Consider the following 27,760-nt stretch of genomic DNA (forward strand, 5'->3'; position numbering starts at 1 on the left):
TCCTGGCTTCCCGTGTCAACCAAGAGTTGGGACCCAGCTTCTTTTCTGTCTTGTTTTTCACATTTCACTCCCAGGTCTAGGGTATGCAGGTGATGGGGCCCTGGGAAGCTCAGCCAGGGTCTCCCACACTCTCCCTCCACCTTGGCTACCCTTCTCTGAGGCTGTGGCCCCCTTGGCTCTACCCCTTGCCCCCAGGTGTTCTTCAAGGCGGGGCTGCTGGGGCTGCTGGAGGAGATGCGGGACGAGAGGCTGAGCCGCATCATCACCCGCATCCAGGCCCAAGCCCGGGGTCAGCTCATGCGCATTGAGTTCAAGAAGATCCTGGAGCGCAGGTGAGGCTGGAGGGAAAGGGAGACACACTCTCAGAAATGTAAGAGGTAGACAAGCAGAGCCCAGAGGTGTGGGCTGAAAGACCTAAGTTCAATCCTGGCTCCATCACTTACTAGCTGGTCTGGACAAGTGACTTGACCAGTCTGGGTCTCATTTTGAGTTCTTTTTAAAAAAAGAAAATTCCCTGTAGGAAATGAAAATTAAAACTCCAGTGAGATACCATTTTAAAACACTAGACTGTAGCCTGCCAGGCTCCTCCATCCATAGGATTTTCCAGGCAAGAATACTGGAGTGGGTTGCCATTTTCTTCTCCAGGCAATCTTCTGGATCCAGGGATCAAACTGGGGTCTCTCACATTGCAGGCAGAATCTTTACTGTCTGAGCCACCAGGGAAATGTGTGCAATCTCTTTGGAAAACAATTTATCATTTTCTTTGAAAGCTGAACAGTTACATCGCTTTCCACTCCTGAGTGCATTCCCACAAAGAAATACCTGCATGTGTTCACAACATGAGACAAAAATGAATCTTTATAGCAGCATTGGTCAAAATGGCAAAGATCTGGAAACAATTTGAATTTTCATCTGCAGGAGAACGGGTAAACAGTAGCATACTTATTTGGGGAATATTATCAAGTAATGAAAAGGAGGGGACTATAACTACATGGTACAAATTTGAGCCTTAAAATCATACTGCTGGGTTAACAGAAGCAAGTCACAGAAGGATACATATAGTGTGATGCAATTTTTATAAAACTCAGTAATAATTTTAAAATAGCATCCTCCTGCAATGCAGGAGGTGCACAGGAGACCCACCAATCCAGGGAAGTTCCCTGGGTTGGGAAGATACCTCATAGGAGGAAATGGAAACCCACTTCAGTATTCTTACCTGGAAAATTCCATGGACAGAGGAGCCTGGCAAGCTACAATCCATGGGGTCGCAAAGAGTTGGAAGTGACTGAGCACACACACACATTGTTTAAAAATACATACACATATGGTTTAAATATTTTTGAAAGAGTTAGGAAATGAAAAACACAAGATTCAAGGTAGTGACTACTTCTGGTGAAAGGACCGGAAAGGGGATGGAGTGTAGTCTACTAGTAGAATCAATGAAGGCAATGCTCTACTTCTTGTCTGGGTGATGAGTTCATAGATAAATCATTTTGCTTCATTCTTCATAACTTACACATACATTATATACATTCTTAAATGGAAAATACTATATTCTTAACATATTTGAGGTTCTTAGGAGATTAGAAACACTGAACACAGTAGAGGTGCTATAATTGGTCGCTTCCATAGCTACTACTACCCCAGAAAGGAAGATATAAACTGCCCTTTTGTTGAATTGATCAATTAATAAACATTTATAGACAACTCCATGTTCAGTGTGGTAATGTTGGGGTGGGGTTGCCTATCAAGCCTGCCAGAGCAGGTTCCTGCCCTCAGGTGCCCACACACTTGTTCAGATGTGCTGGGATCCCAGTGCAGCTGGCCCCATGACTGGAAAGTGCTCCTTCACAGTGCGGCTCCCTGCCTCCGTGCTCCTTTGCCAGGGATGCCCTGCTGGTAATCCAGTGGAATATTCGGGCCTTCATGGGGGTCAAGAACTGGCCCTGGATGAAGCTCTATTTCAAGATCAAACCACTGCTGAAGAGCGCAGAGACTGAGAAGGAGATGGCCAACATGAAGGAGGAGTTTGGGCGCATCAAAGAGACACTGGAGAAATCGGAGGCTCGGCGCAAGGAGCTGGAGGAGAAGATGGTGTCCCTGCTGCAGGAGAAGAACGACCTGCAGCTCCAAGTGCAGGCGGTAAGACCATCTCTCTTTCCCCCTCCCCTGGATCCTAACCCATCTCATCATCAGGGACTATGAGTCTCCAAGCTTCAGCTCTCTTTAAGGCTCTGGATCTCTCCTCTGTTTCATCACCAGCTCTCCTCTCTGTCCTCTTCTCTCAGGAACAAGACAACCTGAATGATGCGGAAGAGCGCTGTGACCAGCTGATCAAGAACAAGATCCAGCTGGAGGCAAAGGTGAAGGAGATGACTGAGAGGTTGGAGGACGAGGAGGAGATGAACGCTGAGCTCACTGCCAAGAAGCGCAAGCTGGAAGATGAATGCTCTGAGCTCAAGAAGGACATTGATGACCTGGAGCTGACACTGGCCAAGGTGGAGAAGGAGAAGCATGCAACAGAGAACAAGGTGAGGGCAGCTCCCTTTGAATCCAGACCAAGTCTCAGGATCCTCGGACCTGAGTGTGGTCCTGGCCCTTGGCTTTGGAGGTCTCCATAGATGTCTCCAGGTTGGTGATGTCTGACCCTAGAGGGGATGGGGTTCTTGGTCAACAGGTGAAGAACCTGACAGAGGAGATGGCTGGGCTGGATGAGATCATTGCCAAGCTGACCAAGGAGAAGAAAGCTCTGCAAGAGGCCCACCAGCAGGCCCTGGATGACCTTCAGGCTGAGGAGGACAAGGTCAACACCCTGACCAAGTCTAAAGTCAAGTTGGAGCAGCAGGTGGATGATGTGAGTAGGAACAACCATGCTTCCTTTGTCTCTCTCAGGTCAGGATTTTGCAGGCAACGCCAATGGCAAGGGGTTTTCAATCCCTAAAACTAATTTCCATCCCACCCGGGGCCCTTTTCTTGCTGTCCATGCTAAGTCACTTCAGTTGTGTCTGACTCTTTGTGACCCTATGGACAGTAACCCACTAGGCTCCTCTTGTCCATGAGATTCTCCAGGCAAGAATACTGGAGTGAGTTGCCGTGCCCTCCTCCAGGGGATCTTTCTGACCCAGGGATTGAACCTGCAGCTCCTGCATTGCAGGCGAATTCTATACCACTGAGCCACCTGTGAAAGCCCCTTTCTTTCTACAGTTCTTCACTAGGCTGGGTCTCTGAATGCTTCATCTCTGCCGGGATGATTCTGCTGGCTTGACTTCCAGTCCCACTGGACTTTGGGTTTAGAAGGGAGCAGAGGGGGATGTATTGTGGACCTCAGGTTTTCTACACCCTGTTCATTTTTACTTTCTCCACCAGCTGGAGGGATCCCTGGAACAGGAGAAGAAGGTACGCATGGACCTGGAGCGAGCTAAGCGGAAGCTGGAGGGTGACCTGAAGCTGACCCAGGAGAGCATCATGGACCTAGACAATGACAAACTGCAGCTGGAAGAAAAGCTCAAGAAGTAGGAGCGTATGGAGGCCGGGAGGGGCCCTGGGGGTGTCTTGCCTGAGGGTTAGAGCTCAGGGTGCTGCATAGCCTCTGGCCAAGACTGCCCAGGGCACAGTGGGAGCAAGCACGTCAATCACAGCCCTTCCCCTGCCTTCACTCTTGGGGGCCAGAGGGAGAGGAGTGGTCCTTGCATGCAGAGGCAGGAGGAGAGGATGAGGGCAGAGAAAAGAAAACCTCCTGTCCCCTCCTTCTTCTCCAGGAAGGAGTTTGACATTAATCAGCTAAACAGTAAGATTGAGGATGAGCAGGCACTGGCCCTTCAGCTGCAGAAGAAACTGAAGGAAAACCAGGTGAGGTTCTTCTGGGTGCGGCCACCGGGAAGCTCAATGGCGGTGAGACAACTGGGACTGCAGGAGCTGCTTAGGGTTCTAGACAGTATCTAGAACTCTGAGCTACCCAGAGGCCCCGTGAGCCCTGACTTCCAGGCACCTGGGAACATCAGCCTTCCCCCATTAGACCAATAATGTCTTATTTCATCTGGGCTATCTGGGGAGGTGGGTGGGGATCACACTTAACTAAAACAGCTTCTCTTGCTGAGCTATATTCTGCCTAATGGGTTTTCTCGTGCTTAGTCGCTCAGTCATGTGCAACTCTTTGTGACCCCATGGACTGTAGCCCGCCAGGCTCCTCTGTCCATGGGGATTCTCCCGGCAAGAATACTGGAGTGGGTTGCCATGCCCTCCTCCAGGGGATCTTCCCAATCCAGGGATTGAAACCAGGTCTGCTGCACTGCAGGCAGATTCTTTACCATCTGAGCCACCAGGGAAGCCCAGTGGCCTTTCTGCCCTGGGACCATTGGTAGGGCTTGGTTCTCTTCTAACCCTTCCTTTGGTGCTTCTTTCCCCTCATGGGGGTGAGAAAAGCCTTCATGGAGCCCCTTCTCATGGGGAGCTCTGTTCTTATTCTTCCCAGGTACTTGCCTTGCCACTAACGGGGGCTGAATCCCCACAGAGCACTTGAGTCAACTCCTGAGACCTTGAGCAAGTCACTTCCCCTCCTGCACCTCAGATTCTCCTCTCATCTGTAAAATGGGACTAATGACCCCTGCCTTGCAGAGGACCGGAAGAGATACTGTATAGGAACCCACTTTGTCAACCAGGAGGCTATGTATACATGTGATTTTAGTATAGCTCAGGTTACAGAAGTCAGCCAGCCCCTTGCAAGAAGATGTTCTTTTGTCTGCCCATGGCTTTCTCATCCCTCTGCAGGAGGAGACTGAATTAACAGCCAAAGTCTCCCTTGCCTTTCATGCACCCTGAATTTTAATGTGCTTTTAGTCCTGTGTTTGTCAGAAGAACCCTGGAGGCAAGGGAGGCAGGTACTCTCTTCCTCATTTCAAAGTTGCATGACCACATCTGGACACAGTGACTCCTAGGCCAAGGGGACTCAGCTATTGACCCCCTCATTTCCTGAAGAGATCGCAGCTGGTGGAGAGGGCCAATATCCCCTCCGCCTGAGGGTCCAGGCGGCAAGTGACACGTGAACACAGTTCCACTCCTCTCCTCTGGGGGCTGCTCAGGGGCTGGCCTGCCTTCAGTGATGCTCTTACTTCCCATCTTCTTGGATGCCCCTTCTGGGTTTTAGCCAGAGCATCCCCAGGTTCTTCTACCCTAGGTTTGGGCAGCCTCTTGGACCCAGAACAACAGTGTATTATCCTCACCCGATCTTGGCAATGCACTGTGGCTCCTTCTTCTTCCTGTCCAAGCTCTTGCCCCATCCTGGGAGCAGAGGTATGGTGGTCCTGTCTCTCCTGCTCCCAGGAGCCCCCACTCCCTACACATACACATTCCATCAACACCATCCATAACCACAGATGAAAGGACCCCACCAATCCTCCCTCTTTTGGACTTCCCTAGTGGCTCAGACGGTAAAGTGTCTGCTCACAATGCGGGAGACCTGGGTTCGATCCTTGGGTCGGGAAGATTCCGTGGAGAAGGAAATGGCAACCCACTCCAGTACTCTTTCCTGGAAAATTCCATGAACTGAAGAGCCTGATAGGCTACAGTCCATGGGGTCGCAAAGAGTCGGACACGACTGAGCAACTTCACTTTCACTTTCAAACCTCCTTTTTGCTCCTGGCTAGTCAGACAATAGATCAAAAGGTAGATGGGCCAAGGCTAAGGCCAAAAAAAATGAGGTGGGAACATGATACAAAAGAGGGCATCCTGCTAGCACCCTCCTGGCCTGGAAGGGAACAATCAAGCTGGAATCCAGCCATGGGCATAAATACAGTAAGCTCCAGAGCTCGAGGAATAGGCTGATTAGAACTTGGTAGTTAACTCAGAAGATTATAAAAATTTTTAATTGAGGCATTTTGTTGTAAATATTTGTAAAACACAATCACCAGCTTTCCTGTCTTATCATTAGCAGAGTCTAGTGAATCTGTGGAATTCCTGAGATTCAGGATCTCAGGGGATCTCAAGATCCCTCTCTGAACACAGATTCTCAGGATTCAGGGCGAGAGATGCTCAGATTGGGTCTGAGATGCCCCTCCAGGAAATGCCTTAAAAGTATGGCTTCACCCAAATTCTTATTGGTAGTCTATGCGTTATCAGATGTTTAGCAGCCTCCCTGGCCTTGCCCACTAAATGCCAGTAGCAACACCTCCTCTCCAAGTCATGACAATCAAAAATGTTTCCAGACCTTTTCAACTGTCCTCTGGGGCACAGAATGTCCCCTGGTGGGAACCACTGCTCCGCAGGACCTGGGCATCTTGGCCAAGAGCCTTCTAGAGCCCTGGGAGGGGGCTCCAATGGAGGGGCCTAGGTGCTGGGTCTGAGCCCCCCGTGTCCTGCCTAGGCACGCATAGAGGAGCTGGAGGAGGAGCTGGAGGCTGAGCGCACCGCCCGGGCCAAGGTGGAGAAGCTGCGCTCAGACCTGTCCCGGGAGCTGGAGGAGATCAGCGAGCGGCTGGAGGAGGCCGGCGGGGCCACGTCCGTGCAGATCGAGATGAACAAGAAGCGCGAGGCTGAGTTCCAGAAGATGAGGCGGGACCTGGAGGAGGCCACGCTGCAGCACGAGGCCACGGCGGCCGCCCTGCGCAAGAAGCACGCCGACAGCGTGGCTGAGCTGGGCGAGCAGATTGACAACCTGCAGCGCGTGAAGCAGAAGCTGGAGAAGGAGAAGAGCGAGTTCAAGCTGGAGCTGGACGACGTCACGTCCAACATGGAGCAGATCATCAAGGCCAAGGTGGGCCCGGCTCTCCTCTCCTCACCCTCTCCTCCCTCACCGCCTCGCAGGGTACCTTCCCTCCACTTCGTCTCTCTGCCATCGCTCGTATTCTCACTCCCTTCACCACCCTCTGGTCTCTCTCCGTCTCACCCTTGCACCCACCTTGCCCTCCCTCTGCGTCTCCATCTCCTCACCACCTCTCGCTTCTTTAATTCATGCACCCTCTTCAGATTGTGGCCCTCTAGCCCCGCCCGTCGCCTCCCCTATCCCCCCACCTCTGTGTCCTCCCCCACCTTGGCCCATCTTTCCTCCAATCCACCCAACCCCTCCCACATTCACCTCTCCCGTGTCCCATACCGTCTGAAGGCCAACCTGGAGAAGATGTCCCGGACACTGGAGGACCAGGCCAATGAGTACCGGGCGAAGCTAGAAGAGGCCCAGCGCTCCCTCAATGACTTTTCCACCCAGCGAGCCAAGCTGCAGACCGAGAACGGTGGGTGCCCCTCACCAGGCCTGTGCCTGCCCCGGGGCAGAGCATCAGTTGCCCCCCTCCCTAGCCCACAAACCCTCCTTCCCACCTGCAGGTGAGCTGTCCCGGCAGCTGGAGGAAAAGGAGGCACTGATCTCCCAGCTGACCCGAGGGAAGCTGTCCTACACCCAGCAGCTGGAGGACCTCAAGAGGCAGCTGGAAGAGGAGGGCAAGGTGAGGCCAGCCGTGTGGGCAGTGGACAGGACTGAGAGCCACCCTGGGCAACCAACCTCAGGAATGGAGGCTGGAGTGAGGCTGGAGACTACAGATAGGCCTCCGAAATAGAAAGACTTTCAGGCCAGGTTCTTCTACTCTTCAGCTAAGCCACATTCAAACATCACTCCGTCCCTTAAAAAAAAAAACAACTTATTTATTTGGCTGCACCAGGTCTTAGTTGAGGCGTCTTTACTTGCGGCATAGGGAATCTTTTTTTTTTTTTTTTTTGCACGTGGAATCTTTAGCTGTGGCATGTGAACTCTTAGCTATGGCATGTAGATCTAGTTTCCAGACCAGGGGTCAAACCCAGGCCCCCTGCACGGAAAGCACAGAGTCTTAGCCACTGGACCACCTGGGAAGTCCCCCTCCTTTCTTATGTGGGACGAGGTGGGCAAACTGGGAAGGTACCTCATGATGTTGAGATTCCACACCACCAGCCCTCTCACCCTGAAGGAGGCTGGGATTTGATTCAAGGTCATAGATACGAAAAGATCCGAAAAATGGGGAGAGGGTCTTCCCTCCCACCTTCCCAGAAGCTGAGCCCACTTGCTGGTTCCGCCCCTCCCAGGCGAAGAATGCCCTGGCTCACGCACTGCAGTCGGCCCGGCATGACTGTGACCTGCTGCGGGAGCAGTACGAGGAGGAGACTGAGGCCAAGGCCGAGCTACAGCGCGTCCTGTCCAAGGCCAACTCAGAGGTGGCCCAGTGGAGGACCAAGTACGAGACGGACGCCATCCAGAGGACCGAGGAGCTGGAGGAGGCCAAGTGAGTCCCTGGCAGCACCCCACCCCAATTCTAAGAGAGGAAGGAGCAAGAGGACCTTGGTGGAGACAGGCAGAGTGGGCGTGGGAGGCAGATTTAAAAAGGCAGACAGGAAGTGGGGAGAAATGTGGTGGGCAACAGAGGTGCTTGGGAGGGAGCCTGGATCCTGCACTCTTGAGTGACCCCTGGCTGGCCCCAACTCACTTCCTGTGACGGGCGAGCTTTTGGCCCGGGTTATACCTGATGCTCACGTATAAGACGAGCAAAAAGCTTGTTGGTCAGAGGAGCTACCGCCGATCAGCCTGGGTGGGGAGGGGTGGAGACTGCCACCCAGAGGCCACCGCGGGTAGGGAGGAGAATCAGTTCACACGCAGCCTTGGCTCCCTGGAAGCTGGACTTCCAGAGCATCCCAAGGAGCTGTGGGGAGGGGCCTGGTTCTTCTCATCTGGCAGTTCTGGGAGGGGTGGTCCCAAGGCACCACCGTTTCCAGGTAGAGTCACACACACACACCCAACCACCCTGGGCAGGAAGAAGCTGGCCCAGCGGCTGCAGGACGCCGAGGAGGCCGTCGAGGCCGTCAACGCCAAGTGCTCCTCGCTGGAGAAGACCAAGCACCGCCTGCAGAACGAGATCGAGGACCTGATGGTGGACGTGGAGCGCTCCAACGCGGCCGCCGCCGCCCTGGACAAGAAGCAGAGGAACTTCGACAAGGTGGGCCCGGGCTGCGGGCCACAGCCAGGCGACAGAGCAGGCCGGCAGGAGGGAGTCAGGAACATCCCCCCAGGAGGCTGAGGCTAGGGGAGGCTGGGCCTAGGAGGGGCACCTGGGTCCCGGAGGTGGGGCCGGGGCTGCCCCTTGAGCCTCTTCCGTCCGTTGGGTCCCCGCAGATCCTGGCCGAGTGGAAGCAAAAGTACGAGGAGTCGCAGTCGGAGCTGGAGTCCTCGCAGAAGGAGGCGCGCTCCCTCAGCACCGAGCTCTTCAAGCTCAAGAACGCCTACGAGGAGTCCCTGGAGCATCTGGAGACCTTCAAGCGCGAGAACAAGAATCTGCAGGGTGCGGGCGTGGGCCAGGAGGGGCGGGGCAGGGAGGGTCTGTACGTGGCACCGCCCCGCAGCTCCTCGAGGCCTTCCCGCCCTGGAGCAGGCAGCCCCCGACTGAGCCGCCCGCCCCTCCCACAGAGGAGATCTCCGACCTGACTGAGCAGCTGGGAGAAGGAGGGAAGAATATGCACGAGCTGGAGAAGGTCCGAAAGCAGCTGGAGGTGGAAAAGCTGGAGCTGCAGTCGGCCCTGGAGGAGGCCGAGGTGAGGGCCTGGCTCTGCCTGGACCCCTGCCTCTGACCCTCTCCTACCCACCTACCATCACCCTCCTGTCTCTGACCCCCTACTCTCCCTCACCTGGGGGTGATGCTGACCGAAGACAAACTCTATGAGATCATTTTCTTAGTCCGAAGTCATATACCCAGTACCCACTACTACCTCCAAAGCCAGAGTCTGCACAGAGGAAAATGCCACAGCTTGATCATGGATTTTTCTTTCCCACTGGGTTTATAAAGTTGAAACCTGGCCATCATAACAACTCCTCACACGGGGTGGGAGTGTCAGCTCCAGAGTCAAACAGATCTGAGTTTGAAACTTGGCTTGAGGACCTCCACTGTGTCATTGGGCAAGTTCCTTAACCTCTCTGTACCTCAGTTTTCTCATCTGTAAAATGGCATTAATTGTACGTACCTCGATCCCTGAGTTAGGAAGATCCCCCTGGAGAAGGGAATGGCTACCCACTCCAGTATTCTGGCCTGGAAATTTTCATGGACAGAGGAGACTGGTGGGCTACAGTTCATAGGGCCACAAAGAGTTGGACAAGACTGAGTGACTAACACTTTCATACTCTCATAAGATTTTTAGTTCAGTCACTCAGTCGTGTCCAACTCTTTGCGATCCCATGGACTGCAGCATGCCAGGCTTCCCTGTCCATCACCAATTCCCAGAGCTTACTCAAATTCACGTCCATTGAGTCGGTGATGCCATCCAACCATCTCATTCCCTGTTGTCCCCTTCTCCTGCCCCCAATCCCTCCCAGCATCAGGGTCTTTTCAAATGAGTCAGTTCTTCACATCAGGTGGCCAAAGTATTGGAGTTTCCGCTTCAGCATCAGTCCTTCCAATGAATATTCAGGACTGATTTCCTTTAGGATTGACTAGTTGGATCTTTTACACATGACTATTATTAAACGAGGTAACGCACTTAAAAATTCAATATATATTAGCCATTGTTTACTGTTCATTTTTAAGAACCTGGGACTTCCCTGGTGGCTCAGATAAAGAATCTGCCTGCAATGCGGGAGATCTGGGTTCAATCCCTGGGTTGGAAAGATCCCCTGAAGGCGGGCATGGCAACCCACTCCAGTACTCTTGCCTGGAGAATCCCCATGGACAGAGGAGCCTGGTAGGCTAAGGTCCATGGGATCAGAGAGTCAAACACAACAGTGACAGTATAGCACAGCACAGGGATAGCCCTGAGATTTGGGGCTTCTGACTTTTTTCACTATAGGGTGAGGGACTTGGGAAACAAAGAGAAACATTTGAATTTGTAGTTGTAGAAATCCTTCCTTTTTCTATGATATTTTAGATGGGTCAGGATCACGCAATATTAATGTTGGAGCATCTTGGCAATTGTGAGGTCAAAACATTTCCTTGATGAAGGAACCCCAGGGTATCCAGCATGTCCTCCCCCACAGCACCCACATGGCCTGGGATGCAGGTCCTGCCTCGCTGTCTCCAGCTGACACCTTGAACCCTCTCGGCCTCCCTCCCTGACACGCCCTGTGCCCTGACTGCCTACTTTGGTCCCTCTCCCCTCCAGGCCTCCCTGGAGCATGAAGAGGGCAAGATCCTCCGGGCCCAGCTGGAGTTCAACCAGATCAAGGCAGAGATTGAGCGGAAGCTGGTAGAGAAGGATGAGGAGATGGAGCAGGCCAAGCGCAACCACCTGCGGGTGGTGGACTCGCTGCAGACCTCCCTGGACGCGGAGACGCGCAGCCGCAACGAGGCCCTGCGGGTGAAGAAGAAGATGGAGGGCGACCTCAACGAGATGGAAATCCAGCTCAGCCAGGCTAACAGGATAGCCTCAGAGGCCCAGAAGCACCTGAAAGTTGCCCAAGCCCATCTGAAGGTAAAAGAAGTGAGGGCTCTCAGAGAGGGATAAGTCAGGTTGCTCACAGGAATGGTGAAGGCCGGAGGAAAGGGTCCTGGGCTAACAAATACGAGAGCATGGGGAGCACCAACCTCCTGGATTTGGAGGCTTGAAGGAGGAGAACTGATCAGGCCCTGGAGCGTGTTTTGGACCAATCCCGCCTGTGGGCCTGGAGACCTGAACGTGTCTCCTGAGGTTAACACGAGCTTTGTGACTAAAGGGAAGGGTGTATCAGATCCCAAATGGAGGCCCTGGTAGGGGCCTTCCCACATCACCCCATCCCTGGCAGGACACCCAGATCCAGCTGGACGACGCGGTCCGTGCCAACGACGACCTGAAGGAGAACATCGCCATCGTGGAGCGGCGTAACAACCTGCTGCAGGCCGAGCTGGAGGAGCTGCGGGCCGTGGTGGAGCAGACAGAGCGGTCCCGGAAGCTGGCGGAGCAGGAGCTGATCGAGACCAGCGAGCGGGTGCAGCTGCTGCACTCGCAGGTGAGGAAGCTAGGGGAAACCCGCTGAAGGCCAGAGATAGGATGTCTGGCAATGTTCTGAACTAGATGCCCAGAGAAAGCGTATGTCCAGCCAGGATCATACATTATTTCATCTCTTGGACCAACTTACATCTGTCAGTCATGGCTGCAGAACTACTACCTTGAGAAAGGGGTCTAAACGTAAAAGCCAGCCTCAATTTGCTCTATTAATGGGACTTTTGGAGTTTAAAGACAGCTTCCCTTGTGGCTCAGACGGTAAAGAATCTGACTGCAATGTGGGAGACCGAGGTTCCATCCCTGGGTTGGGAAGATCCCTTGGAGAAGGAAATAGCTATCCACTCCAGTATTCTTGCCTGGACAATTAATGAACAGAGTAGCCTTTAAGGCTACAGTCCATGGGGTCACAAAGAGTTGGACGACTGAGCGACTAACACACACATATATTTGCAAGTCAGATTCTCCGCAGAGCACCATTTTTCTGCAATCCCATATACACTGTTTTCAGCTATATTCAGCAATGAGTTTTTATGTCCATCTTATTGCACTGTCCTGTGGAATTCCGTTCCATAATCTAATACATATGGGAATGACATCACCCACTGATGTCATCCTCTCTTCCTTACCTCATTACATTCTTTCTATAACTACAATCTCTTCCAGGATACAGTCCTTTTAAAACAGTTGTACCTGTTTTTCTTGGAACTCCCTGCAGGGAGGGATTCCTTGGAATTTCCTTTCATTCCCCTACGTAGACATGTTACTAAAGAGCTCAGGAGTAGAACTACAGACTCTTTCCTGCTTGAAGTCTTCAGAGCTGAGTCATTTTACATAATGTCTACAGTACATATATTTTCATTGGAAAAAAAGAAAGCAGGTACAAAACAAGGAAAATACTAAAAGCAAGACTTTTTAAAAAAATGACTAGTTCTAATTTTCTCTGGATAAAGGTGTAGAATCATGTAACAAAAGTATATACATCCAACAGTTTTCTTTACCCTTATCTAGAACACCAGCCTCATCAACCAGAAGAAGAAGATGGAGTCAGATCTGACTCATCTCCAATCAGAAGTGGAAGAGGCAGTTCAGGAGTGCAGGAATGCCGAGGAGAAAGCCAAGAAGGCCATCACGGATGTGAGTCACTGCACCTTCCTGCCTCCCTGAAAGACTCAAACAGGGGCTCTGGGTCCAGGCCAGGGCACTGTGCTGTAACAACAGTGACTCTGCCATTCTGTGGGCTTGAGGGCCTCCAGGACCAAATGTCAGAATGAGAAAGAGGTGACTCTTATGGGAAAGAAGAGGCTCCCCCCGCCCCAGGCCCTGTTCTTTTACACTCTCTCCCGTTTGCAGGCCGCCATGATGGCGGAGGAGCTGAAGAAGGAGCAGGACACCAGTGCGCACCTGGAGCGCATGAAGAAGAACATGGAGCAGACCATCAAGGACCTGCAGCACCGGCTGGACGAGGCGGAGCAGATCGCCCTCAAGGGCGGCAAGAAGCAGCTGCAGAAGCTGGAGGCCCGGGTGCGGGAGCTGGAGAACGAGCTGGAGGCCGAGCAGAAGCGCAACGTGGAGTCGGTCAAGGGCATGAGGAAGAGCGAGCGGCGCATCAAGGAGCTCACGTACCAGGTGCGGGCGCTGTGGCCACGCCCTTAGAAGTAGACGTGAAAACGTATCCCTTGCCCCACCTCCTGACCCACATGGGCCCCACGCAGAGCCCTCCTGCCACCTGCCTCTTGAAAAGCTGTCTTGGGATTAGTTTTCTTTCACATTCTCTGAAGACAAGTTGGCTTGAGTCTATGAATTTTTTTTTAGCAAAGGGAGAATCTGCTTCTACTTCTTGAAAGCTCCTGAACCAGAATTTTCCCAGATGTTTAATAACCTGAAGTGCTACCATGAAGGCTTCAGAACCGTCCAAGGCATCTTTCCACCAGCCTCAGAGGCAGGGGCGTTGTGTGGCATTTAGTGATAAAATCAGGGATGGGAAAAGACTCAGATCTTCCATGGAACTCCTGGGACAACAGATAGAAGGCCTTAGAGAAAGAAGATTCCAGAATGTTCTAAGCCTTCCATCTGCATAGCTCAGGGCTTTTGTTCTTACTTTCCAATATGCCTGGGCAGGAAGGACAAAAAAAAAGAGGTGTTGGTTCATTTTGACAGCTGGATATGAGAGGCATGGGAAAGAGGTACAAATGGAGAACTGCAGGTGTGTTGTGTGGGTGTAAATAGAAATAGCATCCTAGCAGAAGCAGTGATCAGGAGTGATCAAGCGACATAGGAACCATTGATCCTGGTGCTCAATACCTGACCCAGAACAATACATACTGGGTTGTGATAATTAGAATGATATGGATTATGATAATCCCTTCTTTCTGCTTTCCTCCTGGGTCCTCTCTGGTCACTCTAGACCCACTGCTGAGAGCATCTGTGGTGCTCCGGATTAGATCTGGAACAGCCCTGATGTCTCCACATTATCAAATGAAGAAATCCCGTTTGGTTCCAAGCCTCTCCTGTTTCTTACCTCAGGGCCACAGCCCTGTTTGCTTTTTAGATCCTGTTGTGAGACCTTTGGCCTATAAGTCTCATCAGAGATGAAGTTTGTGCACAACCTCTTCGGCCTGGCCCATGGGAGGGAGGGGCAGCTGAGGCATGGGAAGAGAATGGGGTCGTGAGGGAGGGAAAGATGATTGCTCTTGCTCCTTCCCCCAAACTGGCCTCCTCCACCCATCTGCCCCCAGACGGAGGAAGACAGGAAGAACCTGCTGAGGCTGCAGGACCTGGTGGACAAGCTGCAGCTGAAGGTCAAGGCCTATAAGCGCCAGGCTGAGGAGGCGGTGAGTTCATGGTTTTCTCTACTTCCTATGTGTCAGAGCCGACAAGCGTCCACCCCAGTGGACCCGGACGGAGGGATTGCTGTTCACTTTAACTCTCAAACTCAGAGCTGTGGCAGGCACTCCTGAGTTAACAAAAGCAAAGCTTATTCGACCCAGGACCTACCCACAAGCTACTTATAATCCATGTACCAGTGAGCCCAAGAGAAGGCAGTGCAGCTGCCAATGTAGCTTGCAGGGCCAGCCAGTGCTGAAAGCTGGATGGTGGCAGGGGAACTGGGCCTGGAAAGGGGCCTGAGCAGGTACAGCACGGTGGGGAAGACATTGGGTGAGCACAGAGGTGCGGACGTGAGTTGCTGATGAGCATACATGTGCAGGACCCCCCAGGGGTGGGGGAGCGTCTGTCAGGGTAGCAGTTGGACAGGGGCGGTCAAGCTGGATTCTGAGGGCGGGGACCAGGCAGCATGGGATTCCTTTTGGGCAGTGGGTAGCCTGGATTCTGAGCACTGGGTAAGTCTGTGGAGAGTGCCAAGCCAGAAGCAGGACACTTTTGTTGCAGGAACATGGGTGATAGATGACAGCAAGCCCCTGGATTAGGAGCCTGGGCACCCCCTCACCTCATCCTCCCATCCCCCTGAACCCCCACAGGAGGAACAGGCCAACACCAACCTGTCCAAGTTCCGCAAGGTGCAGCACGAGCTGGACGAGGCGGAGGAGCGGGCGGACATCGCCGAGTCCCAGGTCAACAAGCTGCGGGCCAAGAGCCGCGACATCGGCGCCAAGGTGGGTCCCTCCCCAGGCCCTGCTACTCACCCCCATGGCAGCACAGCCCCAACATCAGTGGCCCCCAGAGTGGGCACTGCATCCTGTATGTGGTTATGCATCCTGAGGGTCCCGCACCCCCCACATCTGGGCATCCCCCTCCTGCTCAGACAAGCCCCGTACAGGCTGGAACCTCCTTAGAAAGTCCAGTCCCACCCCACCTATACCACAAAGACCTCTAAAGGGGACCCCAAGATTCCCAAGGCCTGAGCCTCTCCCCCTAAGGGCATCTCCCTTAGGCCCCTGAAAGCCCTGGAGATTTCTCCCCACACCCTTCCTTCCTGTTCCCTCACACCTTTTATTCTTTCTCAGCAAAAAATGCATGACGAGGAGTGACCCTGCCTCCGAACCTCACTCCAGCTGACCTCCAATAAACATGAGTACCAGACTTTGCCTGAGCCCCTGTCCTTCCCGCCGGCTGGCCAGGAGCCGTCCTGGACTCCTTGGGGGGTGGGTGGCCTGGCCCCTGCGTCAGAGCTGGAGGAACCAAGACACCCCACATCTCCAGAGGAGGAACTGAGGACCAGAGGGGTGCAGCAGCCTGCCCCACCTGAGTCCCCATACTGCTCATCAACCAGCCACTGGGGACGAGAGGGAGGAATTTCACAAATGAAGAGCACAAAGACACAGGAGGGCAATCGGACCCCAGACGCCTAGACGCGGAGTTGCACTGCTGAAACTGAAGCCCTCCTCCACCTACCCCGCCTCTGAAGCCACGGGGGTTAAAAGTGTCTTGTTCCCTCCAAAATGATTTCCCCACTGATGCTAGGAGAGGCTCAAAGCTGGCTGGGGATGGAGATGGGATGGCACAGGTGGCTGGAGCCCGGGTGTGTGGGCCCTACCTTCCCAAAGGGCATCCTGAGACTGGAGCCAGCTGATGCCAAGCTGAACTGAAGTGCAGTATGGACCAAACCTGGGCTTTACGTGCCTCACGTTGACCCCTCACACACGTGAGCAGAGCACACACAGGCGCACACCACAGAGCACATCTCTGCTCCTTCCAAGCTCCCACCAGGGACAGGCTGGCCTGGGTCACACAACTGCTCAAGGGACAGGGTGGGTCCTGAGCCCCCTCTGCTAGCAAACCCCTGCCCCCTGCGGTGCTTTACAGCCAGGCTCTCCTGACCACCTTCTCATCCCTTCACTGCCCCACCCCCATCTCCTGGACTCCCCAGCTAAGCCCTTCTGATCCCTCCCCTGAGGCCTTCACCACCTCCTGTCCAGGATGTCCACCACCACCTGTCTTGAGAATGGCCTGTACAGAAAGTCCTGAGAACCATGAGCAAAGACCAAAGAAACACAAAATTCAGTCGGTTCTAACCCTGGAAAGGCCACCAGCCATGGTGAGGAGCCAGGATGTGAGGACAGAACAGGACGTAGGGGGCAGGAAAAGCCAGACCAAGAGAGGCAAGGTGGATAGCATCGAGGGTAGCAGAGTACCTCTACCAGAGCTCAGGTTCGGGCAGGTTTTGGGGACCAGGGCCTGCATCTGGACAGAGCACCCGAGAAGGAAGACATTTCAGGGCAGGAACATGCGAGTGTTGGAGAGGGGCTATGAGCAAGTCAGCTTGGAGGAGCTCAGCCATTTGGGGATCTGCAAGGCTGTGCAGGGTCATCCCGGCCACACTGGGCTCTCATGGGCCAGGAAGGGCTGACTTCAAACTCCCCCTGAGCTGTGACTACCCTTCACTAGCTGGTCTCCTTTCCCGTCTGTGAGGCTCAAGGATGGGGGGTCTGCCAGCCACCTCTGAGTCCCTGGGGCCCAGCACGGGGTCTGTACACAAGATGTTCAGGAAACATCCTGCTGGGGTGCTGGCAGCCTGGGAAGGTGGCCCTACTGATGGAGAGACCTGGAAATGAAGCTGGGCCGTTTTAATGAGCTTCAAGGGACTCAGTATAATATCCAGGACACCTGTTTAGGCGTTAGGAGTGCTGGGCTCCAGCCCTGTGTGTGCGTGCTCAGTCACTCGGTCTGTCGGACTCTTTGCGACCCCATGGACTGTAGCCCACCAAGCATCTCTGTCCATGAGATTCTCTCAGCAAGAATACTGGAGTGGGTTGCCATTCCCTTCTCCAGGGATCCTCCCAACCCAGGGATTGAACCTGAGTCTCCTGCATTGCAGGCAGATTCTTTACCGCTGGGCCACCAGGGAAGCCCAGGATCCAGCCCTAACTCTGTCACAAATAAAGAGGTCACGTCCCCTAACTGGGTATGTCCTCTCTTATGTGAGATGAGGGCATTGAACCAGCTGATATCTGAAGGCTTGTCCAGCTCCAGCAACAAGGGAATCTCCCTCTTATATTGGATGCTGACCTCTCCCTGGTGACCTGTGGGTCAAGTCCTCCCCACACCACCAGGGGGAGCTCTACACATGCCCCAGGCAAGCAACCCACTAGAAGGACTGGACAGGTGGGCCTTCATTCACCTGGGGAAGGCTTGTGCTTTTTCATACACAGGACCCGGGGTGCCCAGCCACCAGGCTCACCACAAGGTAGCCTTGCACCGAAGAGTCATGGCATGGAAATTCTGTGTTGAAGGATATCCTCAGCATCTTCAGTCTAAAGCCCCACTTGCTCATTCATTGTTCAGACCTGGTCCCAGAGAAAGGACCATGACCTGCTCCACGCAACATTCCCATGAATATTCCTAGCATTCCTGATCTGCCTAATTTCTGAGGAAGAAAGAGAATCACCAGTAGGATTTCAATCTTTTAATTTGGGAATGACCAGCTTCCTCCTGCACCCTCCCCTTAGTCCATAAAACCCCCTCCCTGGCCGAGCTTCATCAAATGCCAGACTAGCCCCCACAGACAAGTCCATGTGACTTCTCTCTCAGACTTGGCTCCATCACTGTAGGCTGGGGCAGTAGACAGTAGGCTAGGGAGCTAGTGAATCCAAAGGAGATGAGTCTGGGCTCCCCTGTCCCACTTTCTGGCTGGGCTCAGAAGCCAGGTATCCCCAGGGTCACTGCTGGTCCCCTGTGAAGATGGAGCCAGGTGGGGTAGGGCATGGGGCGGGGGGGTAGTTGGGTTGGGGGGCAGGGGGCATCTCCTCTCCCCAGAGGATAGGCACTCACCCTGGGCAGCCCTGGGCACCATCTCGGTCCGGTAGATCTTGAAGGCATCATAGGCAAAGACAGAAACCAGGATGATGCCAAACACCTGTGAGAGCAGGAGGAGGATGCCACAACAAAGGCCAGCCAGCCACTGGACACCAGGGAGAGGGAGGTGGGTGATACGGGGCAAGGTGTGAGCCAGGCCCTGGGCGCTGACTTGAGCTTGGGGTGGACAGAGGCACAGGAAGTGTGCGACCATCAGCCGGAGGTCCCTGGGGGATGGGGGAAGCCGGAGAATTCTGCAGGGCTGGACTCACAAAAGCAGCAATGGCAGCTCCGTCCCGGGAGGTCACAGCCGCGAAGGAGACCACCAGGAAGATGATGATGGCACTGACACAGCGGAGGAAGTCCTGGGGGTTGGGGGTGCAGGGTCAAAGGGAAGCAGAGGGCAGGCAGCATCAGCCTGAGGTTTTCCAGGCTAGTCAGCGGCTTGACCCTCAGGTACTGGGAATCCCTACATGGAGATGCCCTTGGACACAACATAAGGCACTTGAGAGACAGAAAGCAAGAGAGAGCTCACACAGCTCCCCAGAGGAGGGACGCAGATGGACACAGGGACAGGGACCAAGATGACAAGCCAAGGGGCTGGGCTGGGGCTGGACCTGCATCGGGGAGCAGTCTGAAGGATGGGGTCAAAGCCATGTTTGAGTATAGGACATGGGGGCTGGATTCCTTGCTTACCCAGGAAAAGGAGAGAGGCTAGAAGAGGAAAATTCAATGTTGAAAGAAGGGCCCAGAGTGGTGGGGAGGGAGGCAGCACGGGGTGGGGACCCTCACCAGACAGGGCCAGTTCATCCGATCGAATCGCTCGTAGTACTGGGTGGCATAGAGGAAGAGGAAGGCTAGTGTGATGAAGAACTCCAGCAGCGCGGCAGCCATGTAGGCAGAGATGGAGGCCATGAAGCAGATGAAGATGATGAAGGTCAGGGCCTGCAGGGCCGAGGGTGGGCAGTTTACCAGGAAGGGGACACAGGCCAGGACAGGCCTTTGCCTCCCTCTTTCCAGGAAGCTCCCCCAGCCAGCACACTGCCTGCCTTCAGAGGTCTCGCCAACCCTGGTGGCAGGAGCCATGCCCAGGGCCTTTGCCCATCAAGGGCCGACTCCAGCCTCCCACCTCTGCCAGCCCAGGCTCCCCCTGCTCCAGGGCCCCAGCAGCCCCAGCAGTTTAACCAAGCTTCACGGCTCTGGGGAACACCACTCTATGAAATCCAAAAGAGAGTGGGTCCCCCTTTAGCACTGGGAACACCAGCCCCTTGAGTGGTGGGACATCAGCCTGTGCCCCCAGGAGGTACCCCATGCCCCATAATAATTCCAGGATGCCTAAAACTCCTCTAACAAGGACGAGAGCCCCTGGTTCCATGCCAAGAGGCAAGGATTAGAAGGCAGATGCTCCAGAGTGGATGTGCGTCCCCTCAGCTCTCAAATGTAGGACAAGGTATATGCCGAAAACTCAGGTTTACACTGAGGTCTTGCTAAGCGAATAAGGGAAGGTACTTTCCTGAGGACAGATGTTCACAGGGAGCAGGCGACAAAGTGGGTCTGCAGAAAGGCTGCCCTTTGGGGTAACTGAACTTCTTGGACATGCCAAGAAGTGGCCATCTAAGAGCCCGGGGAGAGGCCGGCTCGTGTTACCCCCGTCCCATCCCATCCCTGTGCCTCACGCTCCCTCAGTGTCGTCTAGCTTCAATCCTTCCTAAAGGCAGTGAAAGCTGCTGTCACCGCCTCCAGGTGGAAGAGCAACAAGAAGGCAGGGGAGGAGATGTGGGGAGGGTCGCTGGGGCAAGCGGGGTGTCTGAGAGCCGGGGGAGGGAGGCTGCTGAGGGGTGAGCCCTGAGGGGCCCGGGGCTGGGAGGTGAAGCTCTAGGCTGGGGAGGCGGCTGTTACCAGCTCAGTTTCCAGCAGGATGCCTTTGAGGGAGGAGAGGAAGGTCTTGTCCACCGCGAAGCCGTCGAGCCCTGCAGCTGTCCCGTCCTCGGGGGGCCGGTCCCGACGACTCCAAGCATTGAACATCTCCACGAGGCCCACCGGGTACAGCCCGCGACTGCCACCAGCCCAAGATGGAAAACAGGAGGATGGGAACCTGGCAGGACGGGAAAGCAGACAGGAGCAGGAATGGCACTGCGAGAAACCTCAAAGTGAAGCGGGCAGACCTGCTGTGGGGCCCCGGAGAAGGCGGCCGCGGGGTGCGGGCGGGGGGTTGCTTGCCCAGATAGGCCTTCACCCAGCTGCCCAAAGTGCCCTGCTGGTGCCTGTACTGGTCCACAGGAGGCACGTGGAGGAGGGGGGCGGGGAAGAGGGGAGGGGTCAGCTCTCCTACTTGGAGCCTGACCCCGCCCACCCGCCGAGGGTGGGCGAAGGGAGGAGGGGAGAGGGGGCGGACTGCGGAGAAACCGGGAGGAGCTGGGAGGTGAGCCGAGAAATGTGCCAGGCTAGGAGCCCTGGAGAACCCAAGCCTGAGGCAGTTTTCGTCCTCCCTTCCCTAACCTTAACCCTCTTCCTCATCATCCTTTCTCTCTTTTCCTTTCAGGGAGGGTGGGAGCTGGATCCCGGCCCAGGCAGCACCCCTCAGGACCAAGCTGTAGCAGCCAAAACTGAGGACAAAGGCAGATTGTTGGGGGGACAAGGGGGCGCTGTGTGCCTGCTGCAGTGCCTCAATGGGCCTCTGTTTCTCCAGTATGCCAGGAGGGCAGCCTGACCCAGGGAGCCAGGGAAGGGGAGGGATTGGGGGACCACAGCGGAAACTCCGGAGGGCAGTAGGTGGGAGCTGACAGTGGGGAGGAAATGGGACCAGGCTGGGGACCACAAGATGCTCAGGCACCAGGGATGCCAAAGACAAATTAGGCCACTTTTAAGTACAGATTATTTATTTGAACAATTCTCTCCCTGCTCAATAACAGCCTCTTCCTTAGCAGCATTCATGTCAAAAGACTAGCAACTCCACCAGGAGGTTTAAGGTCGATGCTCCAAAGATGCTCCAAAGTCGATGCTCACTAAGTGTTTGATGAATGAAGGAAAGTGAAAGTCGAAAGTGAAGTCGCTCAGTCGTGCCCAACTCTTTGGGACCCCGTGGACTGTAGCCTACCAGGCTCCTCTGTCCGTGGGATTTTCCAGGCAATAGTACTGGATTGGATTGCCATTTCCTTCTCCAGGGGATCTTCCCAACCCAGGGATTGAACCCAGGTCTCCTGCATTGTAGACATACGCTTTACCTTCTGAGCCACCAGGGAAGTCAGTGAACAAACTAATGAATTGAAGGGCTCTCCACTGGCGAAGGGAAAAATATCTGAAAGTGCCTGTGCTGCACCAGGGCAGCTGGGGGTGGGAGGAAAGAAGAGACAGACATAGCAGAGCTTTGAAGACCTTTCCCAGGAGGAAAGGACAGGATGCCAGTTTCCAGGGACCATAACCAGCCACTACTGCCTTGGATTTGCCCTGCATTTCTCACCCACTCCAAAAAGTGCAAAGTGCAGTCCCCCCATGGTCCCCCATCCTGTCCCAAGATCCTGCTGCTCCGAGTGGTCCTTTGGAGGGGCTGTGCCTTCAGGTGTCCTGGTTCACCACAGCAGGTGGTTGTCCAACCAGCTCCAGTGTTTGCCCAGGGACCAGCCATGGTCGGCACAGCTAGGCCATCACACGGGGCCGCACGCACACGCAAGCCAAGGAGACACGGTAGAGCCTGCGTTCCAGGCAGTAGCCATGGTGGTCGCCCTGCTGTCCAGGGCACGGCCGCCGGTAGAAGACGGTCTGGTTGTGGTAGAGCAGCTCTGAGTTTCCCAGGGGGTCCATGTGGGAGCCCGTCTGCAGGCTGACACAGTGTGGACACAGGCAACGTGCGTGGTACAGATCCTGCGGGAGCCGGTTCAAGTCTCTGTCCAACCTGTGGGGCGGCAAGAGTCAGGCCCTGGAGGGAGGCTGGCCAGGAGCCCGGGGGGCCGGCCAGGGGCAGAGAGGACCCAGGGTGGAAACACCAGGGCTGCTGTCAGTTCTGTGGCTTCGGTTCCAGCTCTGGTACCCACAAGCCAGGTGGCTGTGAACAAGTCACCCCCTCTCCCCTGGGATTTATTCTCCTGAACTATGAGGGTCGGGGATGGAAGAGTGACTTTCCAAATGGTCCTGGAGCCCTGAGGGAGGGGCCAGGTGGGGAGCTCCCCTGGGGCCTCTACCAGACCAGCTGTGGTTCCATGTGATACATATGCTGGGTTCTAGCATCAGGCTGCCTTGTGTGCTTGTTAGTATATATGTATTTTTTTAATTTTAAAATAAAAATTGCTCTTCTATCCAAGTATAAGAAAGCACGAAGTGAAGGCTGACAGTCTGTCTCCCACCAGCCCCACTCCCCTGAGGGAGCCACTGTCTGCCATGTCCTGCCCGTCCTCCAGATTCCAACTGTGCATTATAATAAGCACATGTTTGGGTGTATGGTAAGACTTATTAACTTATTCTGAAAAGGTTTCATAGCCCCCAGAAGATGTGAAAAGTCAGTGCTCCAAAGGTCTGTGCTCCAGAAACTCAGTAGGAAACAGCCAATAGGTTGGAAAACCATCCTCCCAACAGACAGGCCTTCGCAAACTGGGGCTCAGCTAGTGTAGCATCTCCCAGAGTGGATTCCCTGATAAACGCACTGTAGCGGAAGGGGTCTGGGGTCAAATGATTCTAGGAAGCATTGAGTTTAATGGGGTCTTCTCTGCAGACTTCTCGCTGTGAATGTGCTGAGCACGCTGAGAACCTCTAAGGGGGTGGGGACTGCAGCATTTTTCCCCCCACTTACTCGACATCATCACTTTTTTTCTGAGGAACAGCTTGTGTGACACATGTTGCAAAGCATGTCGGGGAAGACCAGCCCAAGTGGTTATCAAGGGTTCACAGCCCAGGTGTCTAGACCCCGGCCAGGTCAGCCGTCTGGCACCCAGCCTCCCCAAAGGGGTTCCCAACCTCTTTAGATTTAGTCTAGAAGCTAGCCAGCCTACTGAGACCACTTCAAAGCGTAGTGGCCTGGAGTCTCCATCCTGGATCTAGTCTCAATCAAAGCTGGCCCCCTCCCTAGCCAATGACCTTCTCCTTTAATCCCCAAAGCCAAGGCTAAGCCAGAAATAGACTTACAGTGGGTGGAAACACAGATACCCCAAGAGAGTGCAAAACAGGAGGAGAAATATGTTTGGGACCCCTAGAATACTAATTTTTAGTATTTTAATTCATTGTCCCAATTTCAGTACTTTCTAATATTTGTTTACATCATGACATAAATAGAGAATTATAATATGTGGCAGCACATGGAGAAAGAATAAGACAGCTCATGATCAAAGACAACCAGCCTGGAGGTCCAGCCACCCAACTGTCCCCCCAGAGCAGAAAGAGGGTATAATTAGAACCCATTCATGGCTCAGAACACTAACATTTGGTATTGGGCTGCTTTGTTCCTATATTGTACATTATTCCCTGATATTTTTGTTAGAAAAACAAAGCCATTGTAGGGGAAGGAAAAGGAGAAGGGAGAGGAGGAGGAAAGATAGAAAGGGAGGAGGAGGGGGAGAAGAAGTAGAGGAAAAGGAGAAAGGAAGAAAACCTAAATTTTCTGTACTGTTTAGATTTTTCACTATTTCATATGATCTGCATCATTAGGCTATAGAATATTATTTCATTTTACAGATTGAAAAAAAACTAAGCTTTGAACCCCTGAGCGATTGGCCCAAGGTCACCAAAAATGTGTCAGGGCTAGACCTTGTCTAACACCCAAACTTGATAACCTGCCTGAGGTAAAAGGGGGACAGATAGGCTGGAGTTGGCTGGAACTCCCCTGGTCCCTCACACACATCCTGACCAGCACTTGAGCAGGCGTTTAGGAGGGGGCAGGGGCTGGCAGACTCACTCATATCTCCAGGGGGCGATGGAGCGGCTGTTGAGGGGTCCATCCCTGCTGGAACTGCAGGGTTCTGGGTGGTGGGCGAGGCTGGTGGTCTCTGGGGGAGGCATGAGCACACTGTTCCACTTCAGCCACTCCTCAGTGGAATTCTGTCCTTTGCTGGGGCAGCAGCTGGGCCAGTGGGTGCAACACCTCTGGGACCCCAAACAGAGGGTGTGGGTTCCCATGACCATTGCCAAGAATGCCATTGCCTGTAGGAAAAGGCTAGTGAGAAAACTGCTCCTGCCTAGTCTGGATGCCCCCTCCCCCAGCTGTTCTCTGAGATTCTGATTCATGCCCCATCTGGTCCGCAGCCCCAAAACTGAGAGCTCCCTCCATCCCCACCCACATCTCTGCTCCTGCCTCACTCAGCACCGTCCCGGCCAGGCCCCTGCACACTTACCTGGTACATGCTGGATGCTGCTTGCCAAGCCTCAGTGCCACGCTGGCTGGACAGTAAGCCCTTGTGGAAGCTGTTTGACTGGAGCAGTTTAGGAGTCCTGGTTTTATTTTCAGCAAACCTGTTTTGTTTATTCAAATTTATTTCCACTACCTTTTGGAGGGTGTGACTTGAGATTAAAAAACAAAACAAACCCCTAAAAAAAAAACTTGTAAGTCTTTCCAAAAGCTGCTTTAAATGCTAGACTCATGGAAGTTGTGATTAACATCATCGTAAGCCTATTGAGTAAACTTTGTTCTTTGCCCTTTACTGGGCATGGGGTCAAAGTAATAGTATCCTGTTATCCCGTGCCTTGGGGAACAGGCATTATGAGAATTCTGTTGGGTCACTTAATACCCGATACTAGGGAACATCACTCGGACTCTCTCTAAGAGGCCTTGCTGCTATAATCCCTGCTGCTCCCACCCAGGGTCTTGTCTCTTCTCTTCCCTTTCTTCTCAGATGTCCTCAGGATCCTCCACCTTAGTAAACATTTCCCTCTGTCTGCTTGTTCTCTGACCCCTTCCTCATCCTCCACGAGCCCAACTTCTATCCCCTGACCTCCTCTGGACTCAGGATACAGGCTTAATCCCATAGGCTGCCAGGAAGGCCTCGACTCCAACAATTTGTTGGCTGGATGTGCAGGGTCTGACGGAAGAAGTGCTGAGTGACTGTTCCCATGGTACAAATGAGAAGGCAGAACCAAGAAGAGAGGCAAGGTGACAGCCTTAGCTAAGAGCCAACAGAAGTACCCAGCTCCCAGATCAGCCTGCCCCACCCCTACTCACTAGTTGAGGAGCATGGCAGGGGGAGCTGCTGCTCTCAGGCCGTGGGGTAAGGCCGTGCGGTCACAGGTCCATGGACCACTGTCGGCCAGGAGAGGGTATGTGTGCTCTGGCAAGGTTCCAGCTGGGCCTGGCCGCAAAGACACAGGTCAGTCAGGGGCCACCCATCCGGGGGGCTCTCTGCCTATTTTGCTCCAATCTTTTTCTCTGCATCCTTGTTCAACAACTCCCCTCACCCCCTCACCAACCCCGCCCCCACCACTGCGGACTCCAACACACTCATATACAGACACCGTCTCTAGAGTGATGTTTCCTGATTTGCATGTGCTTTCCCTTAGAAAATACTCCTTTGGTAACCAACGACTCAGGAAATAAACAAAGGGAACCAGGAATAACTCAAATGGCAGAGCGATAAGGAATCTTTTGAATGCTTTAGGGCAAAGCAGCCCTAAAACAGAGGCATGATGAGGTCAGAGGGCATTCGGAAGTGGGACAAGCTGATCTGGTGAGTTCTGAGGGGCCTGGAAGTTGAAGGGCGGTGAGAGCTTAGGGTCAACAGGTGATGGCTAGGAGAGCAGGGCCACTTAGGAAGAGCACTGGGGCCAGGAATACATTGCCCCACTCCCACTGGCCCACTCTCTGGCCCTGTGCTCCCACACCCTCTCACTTCCATCCGCCCCCTCAGCTCCTGAGATCATGTGCCAGGAGGGTGCCAAGCCCTGCACATGCATCAGCTAGTTTTACCTTTATAATAAAACCATGAGATGGAAATTACTGTCCCCATGTCAAGATGAAGAAACTGAGACCCAAAGAAATTGAGTAACCTCATCAAGTTTGCACAGTTAGGAGGAAGCCGAACTGGTTCCCTCCCAGCCCTGAAAAACTCCAAAGCTAAGTTCCTGGTATGGAAATGCCACACTGTGGTGACCTCTGGATGGAAGGGAAGCCCCTGCTGTAAGGGATTTCCTACTCACCCAGGTGTGGGCTGGACAGGTCTCACCTAAACCTGCTCGAGGCCACAGGGCATTCCTGCCCACTCAGGCATTCAGCCAGCTGGCTGGGATCCACAGCTCTGGCTACCTCTCCCCCAGCCTCAGGTCTGCCCCATGGCCCCCAGAGTGGCTTCTGGTGTTCCCAAACAACCCCCAGCCCCAACAAAGGCTTTGCGGGGACCTTCCAGAAGTGCTGGATCCCTCGGGTTTCCCCCAAGTCGAACAAAGTCTCAGAGGCTGACACAGGCCCAGACCTCCTGATCTTGGCCCCCATCCAGGACAGGATGCTTGAAAGCGCTCCCTTGCTGATGCTGCAAACGACACACACTGATTGCATGGGATGTTTCCTCCAGGAGAGGCTTTTGGGTTGTCCCCCTGCCTCCGTACCATGACTTCCTCTGAGAAAACTGCTGAGGGGCATTCTCCCCTGTGATGACCAGGCCTGACACAGAACCTGTCCTTTGAGACACACACCCCTGCCCCCCCCCCCGCCCCCACCCCCGCCCCCGCCCACCTCCTTGCAGTTGCTCAGCCTCCACCCTTATCTCAGGAGCAGCTGTGGGTCTCCTCAGGGTGACTCCCTGCCATGAGAAACATTTTCCAGAGGGTTTTCCTCTTGGGGTGACTAAGAATCCCTGAGTCACTTCAGCTTCCAGGGAATCCCTGGGGGTGTAGAGAGATGGCGGTGGCCGTGGGGAGAATGTGGAGGCAGAAGCAAAGTTCGTCCAGTACCTGATATCAGGGGGGCCTCCCTGCCTGGGGCTGACCTGGCAGCCACAGGGGAGATCTGAACATGCTACCCCAAGCCACTGACACGAGGTCAGCCCCTAGCAGGAAAGAACAGGGAAGATGTGAAAAGGGGCATCCCACCTGGGCCAAGAAAGCCTGAAAGATGCTACGATGGCTGTCCTTCCCTTCCTCAGAAAGTCATTTGAGTTCTCATCCACTGTCCTGAAGTCCTGCC

General features: G+C 54.1%; 3 protein-coding genes and 1 non-coding gene across 5 annotated transcripts in view; 2 read left to right on the plus strand and 2 right to left on the minus strand.

Annotated features, from left to right (window-relative positions):
- The window catches only part of MYH6 (myosin heavy chain 6), a 28,190-nt gene extending 12,236 nt beyond the window's left edge, over nucleotides 1–15,954 (plus strand). The window contains exons 19-38 of the mRNA XM_024997942.2: nucleotides 196–332; nucleotides 1,887–2,142; nucleotides 2,289–2,531; nucleotides 2,678–2,854; nucleotides 3,367–3,512; nucleotides 3,759–3,849; nucleotides 6,359–6,748; nucleotides 7,097–7,223; nucleotides 7,315–7,433; nucleotides 8,044–8,240; nucleotides 8,765–8,948; nucleotides 9,125–9,290; nucleotides 9,416–9,540; nucleotides 11,098–11,406; nucleotides 11,717–11,920; nucleotides 12,925–13,050; nucleotides 13,267–13,542; nucleotides 14,652–14,747; nucleotides 15,393–15,527; nucleotides 15,879–15,954. Of these exons, the coding sequence (XP_024853710.1) occupies nucleotides 196–332; nucleotides 1,887–2,142; nucleotides 2,289–2,531; nucleotides 2,678–2,854; nucleotides 3,367–3,512; nucleotides 3,759–3,849; nucleotides 6,359–6,748; nucleotides 7,097–7,223; nucleotides 7,315–7,433; nucleotides 8,044–8,240; nucleotides 8,765–8,948; nucleotides 9,125–9,290; nucleotides 9,416–9,540; nucleotides 11,098–11,406; nucleotides 11,717–11,920; nucleotides 12,925–13,050; nucleotides 13,267–13,542; nucleotides 14,652–14,747; nucleotides 15,393–15,527; nucleotides 15,879–15,902 (3,528 nt within the window). The 3' untranslated portion in view covers nucleotides 15,903–15,954. The remainder of the gene's footprint in view (nucleotides 1–195; nucleotides 333–1,886; nucleotides 2,143–2,288; nucleotides 2,532–2,677; nucleotides 2,855–3,366; nucleotides 3,513–3,758; nucleotides 3,850–6,358; nucleotides 6,749–7,096; nucleotides 7,224–7,314; nucleotides 7,434–8,043; nucleotides 8,241–8,764; nucleotides 8,949–9,124; nucleotides 9,291–9,415; nucleotides 9,541–11,097; nucleotides 11,407–11,716; nucleotides 11,921–12,924; nucleotides 13,051–13,266; nucleotides 13,543–14,651; nucleotides 14,748–15,392; nucleotides 15,528–15,878) is intronic.
- MIR208A (microRNA mir-208a) lies at nucleotides 8,448–8,518 on the plus strand. The gene has a single exon (NR_030939.1). It is a non-coding gene; the product is annotated as a microRNA mir-208a (primary transcript).
- Nucleotides 15,955–18,262: 2,308 nt separating the features above from the next.
- CMTM5 (CKLF like MARVEL transmembrane domain containing 5) lies at nucleotides 18,263–20,737 on the minus strand. Its single transcript, NM_001075434.1, has 5 exons — nucleotides 20,566–20,737; nucleotides 19,459–19,611; nucleotides 18,939–19,031; nucleotides 18,643–18,727; nucleotides 18,263–18,544 (listed from the first exon to the last, which is right to left on the minus strand). The coding sequence occupies exons 1-5, from the start codon at nucleotides 20,689–20,691 to the stop codon at nucleotides 18,531–18,533; spliced, it is 471 nt and encodes a 156-aa protein (NP_001068902.1). The 5' UTR covers nucleotides 20,692–20,737; the 3' UTR covers nucleotides 18,263–18,530.
- A 553-nt stretch (nucleotides 20,738–21,290) lies between these two features.
- Nucleotides 21,291–26,074, minus strand: IL25 (interleukin 25). Of its 2 annotated transcripts, XM_015473071.3 has the most exons (3): nucleotides 24,984–26,074; nucleotides 24,548–24,792; nucleotides 21,291–22,558 (listed from the first exon to the last, which is right to left on the minus strand). In XM_015473071.3, the coding sequence occupies exons 1-3, from the start codon at nucleotides 24,990–24,992 to the stop codon at nucleotides 22,303–22,305; spliced, it is 510 nt and encodes a 169-aa protein (XP_015328557.1). In that variant the 5' UTR covers nucleotides 24,993–26,074; the 3' UTR covers nucleotides 21,291–22,302. The 2 variants fall into 2 exon arrangements, with proteins under 2 accessions (XP_015328557.1, XP_024853711.1); XM_024997943.2 differs by lacking the exon at nucleotides 24,984–26,074 and having other exon boundaries at nucleotides 24,548–24,954.
- Between the last annotated feature and the right edge of the window lie 1,686 nt (nucleotides 26,075–27,760).

This window comes from Bos taurus, chromosome 10, assembly GCF_002263795.3.
Source record: "Bos taurus isolate L1 Dominette 01449 registration number 42190680 breed Hereford chromosome 10, ARS-UCD2.0, whole genome shotgun sequence".
Taxonomy (NCBI): Eukaryota; Metazoa; Chordata; class Mammalia; order Artiodactyla; family Bovidae; genus Bos; species Bos taurus.

Bases quoted from the DNA above. Each gene is read 5' to 3' on its own strand.
- CMTM5 (NM_001075434.1), bottom strand. From the start codon at position 20,691: ATGTTCAATGCTTGGAGTCGTCGGGACCGGCCCCCCGAGGACGGGACA. The intron at 19,612-20,565 runs GTAACAGCCGCC...TCGGCCCTGCAG, and splicing joins TCCTGCTGGAAACTGAGCTG to GCCCTGACCTTCATCATCTT. The intron at 18,728-18,938 runs GTGAGTCCAGCC...CTGCTCTCACAG, and splicing joins GAGCTGCCATTGCTGCTTTT to GTGTTTGGCATCATCCTGGT.
- IL25 (XM_024997943.2), bottom strand. From the start codon at position 24,876: ATGAATCAGAATCTCAGAGAACAGCTGGGGGAGGGGGCATCCAGACTA. The intron at 22,559-24,547 runs GTGAGTCTGCCA...GCCGCCCCACAG, and splicing joins ATCGCCCCCTGGAGATATGA to GTTGGACAGAGACTTGAACC.